Source organism: Pezoporus occidentalis, unplaced genomic scaffold (genome assembly GCF_034315485.1).
Source record: "Pezoporus occidentalis ecotype Australia unplaced genomic scaffold, CSIRO_AGI_Poc_V1 ctg108, whole genome shotgun sequence".
Taxonomy (NCBI): Eukaryota; Metazoa; Chordata; class Aves; order Psittaciformes; family Psittacidae; genus Pezoporus; species Pezoporus occidentalis.
In genome coordinates this window covers 2,217,951-2,226,572 of record NW_026912865.1, presented here as the reverse complement: position 1 = coordinate 2,226,572, position 8,622 = coordinate 2,217,951, and the positions used below count along the sequence as shown (strand labels likewise).

At 44.6% G+C, this 8,622-nt stretch overlaps 1 protein-coding gene across 3 annotated transcripts in view; it reads left to right on the top strand.

The window, feature by feature from the left end:
• Positions 1-5,913: 5,913 nt before the first annotated feature.
• Positions 5,914-8,622, top strand: part of RALGAPA1 (Ral GTPase activating protein catalytic subunit alpha 1) — a 131,108-nt gene continuing 128,399 nt past the window's right edge. For 2 of the 3 annotated variants that reach the window (XM_062623417.1, XM_062623408.1), the window contains exon 1: positions 5,918-6,243. In XM_062623417.1, coding sequence (XP_062479401.1) covers positions 6,138-6,243 — 106 coding nt within the window. In that variant the 5' untranslated portion in view covers positions 5,918-6,137. Of the gene's footprint in view, positions 6,244-8,622 lie in introns of all 3 variants that reach the window. The other variant, XM_062623404.1, reaches the window with a different exon arrangement.

The window sequence follows — 8,622 nt, the reverse complement described above, 5'->3', positions numbered from 1 at the left end:
CACACAGGAACGCCTCCTTTGCGACCCCGGCACTAGCGGGTAGCTGCGGTTGCCGAAGACGCATTCTCTTCTCCCGCCTCCTCTACGCTCGGGGGTCTCCCACTGCCAGTGGAGCACGGCAGTGCCGGGGGAAGACAAGGAAGGTGGCCGCGCTAGCGGCGGGAGGGCCGTGGGGCCGTGTGCGCCGCCGCCGTCAGGGGGCAGCGGGGGCTCCGGGAACAGGCAGGGCCTGGACCTTCCCTGCCGCTGCCGAGGGAGCCGGGCTCGGGCTTGTTTAGTCTCCGGTTATTTAACAGAGCAGCGGCAATGGACCTGGGCCCCAGGTTCTTCTCTGCTTAGAAACAACTTGCAGGAACCCGGAATCTGGCTGAGTGCTGGTTCTATACCGTTTCAAACACTCACCGAGGCGGTTACCAAGGAACTGGTTTTTAAGCCGGTATTCATTTGAGCTACTGTGGCAAAAGAGTTAGTAGTGATGACTGATACTCAGACAGCTGAGAGGGGTTAGGAGAAGGCCTGAACCAAAAGCTGGACACGTCCCCAAAGAAAACCAATGGATTTCACAAACTGGATCTGAAATTCCTCTTAAGACATTCATAGGGATTAAATTACTAGGAAATGGAAATAAAAAAATATCAAAACAATCCTGAATTCAAGTGTTGCATTTTGGAGAAGCTGGATAAAAAAGATTATTAAAAAAACTACTGGAAAACAGTTGCAGGGGAAGGAATGGCAGAAAACCAGGAAACCCTTGGCCTGATTGTAATTTCCTGTCCAAACAGTTAGAAATAGTTCTAAGGGAGCTAAAAATAAACCCCAGAAGGAAATCAAAATTCCCATGCCACGGTGGAAAGCAGGAACCAGGGTAGGGAATTGAGCCAGATTTTTTTTTAGTAATACACAATTTCACATGCTTCTATTCTGTTTGTAGCCGGGGGGGGGGGGGGGGCAGGGGGGAGGAATGCATCTTGGAAATGCAGGCATCAGCTTCCTAGGACTTAATCTGGGCACTTAAAACAATTGAATCACATCTGTGAAGCACACAGAAAAGTGGAACCTAGCACAGGCATGGTGGCTGTTAGACCAGAAATCTTCAGGAAAAACTAAGTAGAGCTGTAATTATACACCTACTTTGTTGACACCTACTTTGTTGAATGGAGACACTGAATGGAAAACTGTATAATTCCAGAATCCAAAAAGCAGTTACTAGCTTTCTGATTATCAACTTGATTGCCAGGTTTTGTTGCAGTGAGTAACTGCACAGTAACTGTATATTTCTGCAAAGAAGATTTTAAAAAGGCCAAAGATACCTCATGTGAATCAATAGGATACAGGGATAGATGAAACCTTGAAGGAGAAGCATGGATGAATGAGCTTTTACTGTGTTTGACCCAATTTAATGGTCTACATCTTAATGAGCTTGAAATATCTTGTCATTACCAGGTTTTCTCAGTTTGAAGATGTAGTTTGTCTTGGACTCATCATCACAAGTTTGATTATGGGGGGTGAGGTCCTTCAAAGAGGACATCAACATATTAGCCAGGTCTATCAGTATGGGTTATTAATGATGAAAGAAGAATCATGAGAAAAAATTATCTGGAAGATACAACATGAGAGGTTTTAGTTAGTTCTTGTGCCTCACCTCTAGTACAGGTTAAGAAAGAAGTGGTAGTACTGGGGTGTTTGTGAATTCTGGCAAACCAAATTATGTCACTTGAAATATTTTTTATCCAGTACCACAAAAGAAATAACCTAGTTGGTATTCTTCAAAGTGAAACACTGGGACACAGGAAGGCAGAAAGACTATTTTTCCCTGCAGAACAAGGACAGCAGCAAGTTAAAGTAGCAGTCATGTTGTGCAAGATACTAGCTGTGTTTGAAGGCAACTGGATCATGTTCCTACCTTAGCTTGTATATTATTTAGGCAAGATAATCTGGTATGTGCGGCAAATGCTGTAAAGTAAGCTTAAAACTACTAATCTAAATCAACTCAAAGTGCTATGACTTATTTCTAAAAGACTGCTTACTCCTGAAGGTGAGATAAGGGGAGAGATAAGGGAAATAGGAAAAGGAAATAATCTGTGCAAAATTGGCTCTCCCCAAGAGGCTGGCAGACATTTAGAATTTCTGCTGGGATTTTCTAAGAGTTCTTTTATGGGTTTGTCAATATTACAAAACTATTTAATAAGTTAGGAAAGAAATAGAAAACCTCTCAGTGCTTGAGTCTTGAGTACTTTCAGGGGGAAAAAAAAAGAAAAAGTTGTAACTGCTGCTATTTACTCACATTTCAATGCATCTTTCATATCAGATATGAGTGCTAGTGCTTACATTAGAATTCAAACATTGTGAGCTGGAGGTGACTTTGCACAGCAAAAGTCTAAATTCTCTGGCACCACTGGATAGGAATTGGTATTGGTTGCATCATTTGAAAATAACTTTCTCATGTATGAGAGTTCCTCATCATGATATGCCATATATCCCTTCTCTTCTTTGAGCATGGCTGACATAGTCCTAGTGTGTTAGGAAAACAAGTTTAGGTAGTGGTTGTGGGGTTGGTTTGGATTTGTGGTTTGTTGTTTGGGGGTTGTTGTTTTTTTTTTTTTTCACTTGCACTCTCACTGCTACTTTTGAATCCATTGTCTAATTCAGATCTGATTTTACATGACAACACAAGTGTTAAATATACCGAGTTTCTGCATGGTATCTGGAACAAAGAACCACTATTAATGTCCCACAGAGCGAAACGTATAACTTATCTTTTATCTTTCCAAGGGACAGAAGTCAGCTCACCAACCTGTAGACACAGTTAAGACTTAACTACAGTCCAGTCTCTTGCTCATCTCAAATAGGTAGGGAAGAACTAAGCCAAAGAAGGTTTATGGTTGTAGAAGGAGGTGACTCATGGCATTCAGTGGCTAGAGTACAAATCCAGAGGAAATATGGCTTCATTAATTCTGCAATTCATAGAAAAAAATATTCAAGCTTGGGATCTCTAGTGGTTGGAAAAACTGCAGTGTTCTAACTTTGTACCAGATGTTCACACAAAGGTATTAATGGTGATACACTGCTTAACAAAAAAAAAGCAATAAACCAAGAATTGATTGTTCATGAGAATATAAACTCATGAACAGTTCTTTCCCTTAATTACAGAAGCTTATAGATTCCAGATCTCATCTGTGAGATATGGGGTTGTGTAAATGAAGTGGGATTTTGTGCTTTTTTTTGCACAGGAACAGGATTTTGTCAAAGAACAGCTAGCTGTTCCATTATTCTCATATTAGAAATATCTTACAGGATGCTGATATTTGACTGCTTAGGTCAAAGTAGCAAACATCTCCAGTATCAATACATTACACTAGAGTGCTAAACTGTACAGAACCCTGGGTTTGACTATTCAAACCTTAAGTATCTAGGTTTGGGGGGTCTTTCTCTCAAACTAAATACTTGCCAATTAAGTTAACTAAAAGTTTATTATTCAGAATGGTTCCCAAACAGGAAAAGCCATATACCCAGAGGATTACAACACACCATTCTAATGCCCAGGGTGCAATTTAGAGAGGCTGCTTTCTCAAAAGCAAGACAACCAACATAGGAAGGAAACTGTGGAGGCTAGTATAGAAAAGTAGGAACAGGAGTACTTAGAGAAAAGCCTGACAGGGATCAGCTGTTGAGCTAAACAGGAAGAGATGAGAAGCAGTGGAATGCTTTTTTTAAAATTCTTTAAAATGTATTATTTTCTCTTGGAGGAACTTACATGCAAATAGTTCTTTGTGGAATATAACAATGCACCTCTAAGGGATCAGTTTTAAGATGCATGCTAGCTACCTGAAAGAAGGGAAATACTTGGTGAAATTCTGAGTAATTTTAACTCTTTTTAAATCATGTACCATAATGTGGTGTAAATATTAGTAAACCTGGAGTTCCAGAAACTCCAGAAACTTGTATTTCTGGGAGTGGGTGCAAAAATCCAAAACATAATCCGCCCATTTGAAATGTGAACTATTGAACCAGGCTAGAACTGAAGAGTTTGTACTCTCTTCAAGAGACCAAAAAAATAAAACCAAACCAAACCAAAACCCCTCATGATTTTTCAAGTACTTGGCAACAGCTGAATTCTTTAGAAATTTTAAATCCTAGATGAATTGTGATAAGTTAATTGATGGTACGAACATGACGCAGTTGTCCCTGCTACTTTGAGTGTCTGATGGGGCCCTGTAGAGAGAGTTTAAAAGAAAGGGAAAGAAGTTCTGCAGTGCTTAATTGTCTACACTACTCCTTTAAAAGTTCAGTTAAATTTCCCTGTGGCGGTCCCCTCACAGCTAGACAAAAATGTTTGAAAAGTTCTTTCTCTAAAGTGGAAACGCAAAGAACTGGGTACAGTACTCGCCACCTGCAATGCAGCAGAACCCAACCCCTCCCTAACTAATCCTGCTATTTTCTAGCCCTGTCCTTCATGCATAAGCAAAGGCATCAGAGTCACATGCTTTGAAGTCAAGCCTTCGCAAGATCACGGCTTTCACTGTGCACAGAACGTGCCCTTCCTGCCTGGTGTGCTCTGCACGAAATGGTTCTCTGTAGAAGCCATTATTACCTTGGTTAACACTACCACCTCCTATCATTTAATGTTTTGGTGCTGTCTTAACCTATTATTTTTAAGCTTTGTCTTCAATTAAAGGCAGGCAGATGATGCTGGCTCCCTCACTGATTCCCTGCTGACTAAATCCTACTGCCCTTATGCTTATAACATTAACTGTTATTGGTCATGCCTTTAAATACTCAGGCTATGTTATTTATGTAACAGGCATGTAAATGTTGACCACTCTTACAATTTTAGAACATCTCAAATAGTTAACTATTGCTAATATTAAAAACTCCAGCGGTTGTAACGACACTCTTAGTTTAGGGAATTTGGGTTTCCTCAGTGCAAAACCAAGCACCAGGGACTGTTTGAAAACATCCAGGCAAAGAGACACAGGAATTCATATATCTTAAATGATACAACAGATGCCTGTTGAAAAGTCCAAGAATTGTCTAGTTCATAAAGTCAGTGATTGTACACCAATGCCAGGCTTTTAGGATAAACTTTGGGTTTTTTCAATATCACTAATTCAGCCCCTCAGCTGCAGAGGTTATGTGTGACCCTGTGCATTTCCCTGGCTGTTGCTGTGGGCCTTGCTGACAAAGTCATGTCTGGGACCTGTACAAATGAGGGCTTTTGAGCCTGTTTTTCTCTTTGCTGCAGGAGCAACATGGACATGACCATCCCATGGCATGCAGAAGGAACGAGGATGCTCCAGACTGTTGTGCTAGACCCAGCCTTACTTGATGGCTCAGCCTCAATGCCAGCACTGCATCCAAAGGCACAGGCAGCAAAGCCGGGAAGAAGCAACTGTGGGCAGGAGCTGAGGGCAAGATGTTGCAGCACTCTGAGGACCAGTGTGTAAAGAGGGACTATGAGACGTCATTGCTGGTTGCACAACTGAGGATTGAGTAAAGGTTTGGAGTCACTGCCTTGGTGGACACAGTCCCACCTGGATTTTATTTCCTTATTTCCCACGGATTCGCCCCTTACTTCGCCACACTTCAGTGCCTTTTTATAGCCCGGAGTAGCTGTATAATGGGAAAACTTGACATTTTACTTGTAACAGCTGAGGTACAGTTCCTGCATCAGTCGCTGTTGCCGAGCTGCGCAGACAGTACCGCGGCCAGCCCCTGCGCGCCTGCCTCTCAACCCGCTCCCGCCCCTGGCAGGGGCACCGCGGCCTCCAGCGGCGCCGGGCCCCAGGGGCGGGCGGGAGGCAGAGTGGCGGAGCCCCGCCCGCCGCGCCTCGGAGGTGCGGAGGGGAGCGCCGGCCGTGACGTCACGGTGCGGTTGCCATAGGGACGCCTATGGTCGCACCTGACGGCTGTCGTGAAGCAGCGAGAAGGGAGCGGGGAAAGAGGAAGGGGGAGCCCAGGCCCGGCCCGGCCCGGCCTCCCCCCCCGCCCTGGGCCCGCGGGGAGTTGGCTCCGCGCCGCGCCCCGCCGCATCTCAGTCGGAGGCAGAAGGAGGTGGCGCTGCCCCGGAGCGGGCGGATCCGGAGGCTCACTGCCTGCCTCTGGAGCGCGGCGCCGGGGCTAGACCCGGGCCCGGCGGGATGTTCTCCAAGAAGCCGCACGGGGACGTGCGGAAATCCACGCAGAAGGTGCTGGACACCCGCAAGGACCCCCTCACCCGCCTCAAGCACCTGCGCGTCCTCATCGGTGAGACGGCCGGGAGGGAGGGACAGATCGAGCGGGTCAGAGGGGGCCGCGGCCTTGGGGCCGTGCGGCTGCCGGACCCGAGTTCTGCCGCAGGAAAGACCGGGAACTTGGAGGGACCGGCTCGGCGCCGGTGGGGGGGGGGGGGGGGGGGGGGCGGAGGGAGGGTGGCTCACGGCTTTGCTCCGGCGAGGGACCACACCCGGCGGCCGGGCATCGTGGGGCGGTGGCACTTGCGAGGCTTCAGTTGTGTGCCGGGGGCCGCAGGAGCAGGCGGGCTGAGCGGGGGAGGCCTCTGATGCTCCCCGCTGTTGCACTGAGACACGCACATTGGCACTGAATTTGAAGGTGGAGTTCATCTGCTAGCTGTGGATGGAGTTGAAAAGCTGGCGTGCTTTCCCCGCGAATTATTCTTTTCGCCTACATAAATACTGCTAAGTCGGTATGCTTGAACAGAAGTGGCTGGTGAGCGTTAATAGTGTTTGTGACTGCCTAATCAATTTCCTCTAAATGCTTACAGTAACAGCTTACGTTTGTCTATGTTTTCAAGGTAAGAGCTATAACAGGTGCTCACTGGAGTAGCTGTAGACAGCTTTCATACAGTTAGTCTAAGACCGGTTTTGTTTTGCCAGTTGGTCAGGGAGGGAACATACACACTTAAGTACTGCTGCAGTTCCATGTGAACAGCTGTTTAACCTGACCAGTGAATTAGAAATTATACGGAATAACTGCCTAATGGAAAAGCAGTGTGAAACAAAACCCCCAAAGTTAACAATTCCCCAATAGCTGTTAGTTGCAAATGCTTGTAAAAATCTAAGTTATTGTCATAAAGGTATTGAAAAAAGTTTGCTCTGGAGTGTCTTTTGGGCCCTTCATTTTTGTCAGTGCATGTGTTGCTTCTAAAACTTCATCAACATACGAGCAGGGCTTGGTCGAAGGCAAAGGCATTCTGTATTTAGTACAGAGTACCGAATGGATTCTTTTTGGTTCTGCCTGCAGTCTGGAGGTATTTAAGTACCTTGTCCTCCAAAGCTGAATTCTTTCTTTTCAAAGGAAAACTGTTCTTGCTCCCTTTTTTACTTTTGTATTCATGTTTGAAGGAACAGGTGTTTCTGCATGGCAGCATCTGCTGATGCATGTCTTATTTTCTGCAACATAGTAATTACTTAGACTTTTGAAATGGAGAATAGTTGGGTAGCTTGCTATTCAAGGCACTTCAGTAGTGCGATGTAACTTCTTACCTCACTCAGAATGTTACCAGTCATCTTAACTAGCTGTACGGAGCCAGTTGTGGCTTGCTTTGTGTGGATTTACATTTATTTTTAGCTATTTCAACAGCTGAAACTTAAGAGGAAAGAGCATTAGAAAGAAACTAAATACCTGTCTGAATTTAGCTTTCCAAGCTAAAGCATGTTGAATATTCCTAGTTTTGCTTTAGTCTGCAAGCCAGTCTGTGATTTTAATCTAATCTTTTCTAAGTTTGATATTCCTCTTGCTGGTCTTCTATTTACAAGATTTGCCTTCATCTTTGTTAATACTTAGGTGCATTCTTTAAGATGCAAGCTGTGAGTGCTGTGTCAAGCAGACGTTCTTACCTAATCTAAGGTTTCTGCTTACTGGCTGTAGGACAGAATAAATCTGCTGGGGCATGTTTTTTCATGTGATAGTCATTCCCTCTTCCGCCCTGCACATGCGTACATCTTGCCTGTTGTAACACAGCTCACACATACCCTTTCTCCAAGGTTGGGAGAATACCGTGTGTGACGCCGTAAGTAGGGAAGGGTGCAACAGTACGATTCGGCTTGTCTGTCTTGAGTGCATCTACAAGACTTTGGCATTGTGCAGATATTATTAAATGCACGAGGTACAAAACCAGGGTCTTTGAGAGGGGGACTGTGGTATTTCTCTTAATTATTCCTACAGTAGTTCAAGGAACTTATATAGCAGATTACTTGAAATCTGTCTTCTGTGATCAGGTGGCTTCACATGTAGGCACTATCCTGCAACTTGAGCAGCATAGTGCTGCATATCTTTGTTTCTTCTGTGACAACTCCGCCAGCATAGTAATTGTCATGTTTCCATATGCTCAGGGGAGCCATGATAGCTGTTGCCAGCAGACTGAGGGGAGAAGGGAGGAAATTTCAGTTTAGCTCTGTTCATCATACTCTTGGATGAAAACCAGTTTGTCTTGTTTATTGCTCTTAGACCCTGCATATTGGAGACTAAAGGACTATCCAGAAGAGAATTCTCTGCTGTTTCACATGAAAGAGAAGGAAAGAATTTTCTTTTGTTTCTAACTTAAAATCCTTTCAATAGGCTTGCAAGGTGTATTAGAACAGAGTTGATTTTTCTTTTTTTTTTTTTTTTTTCTCTATACTTTTT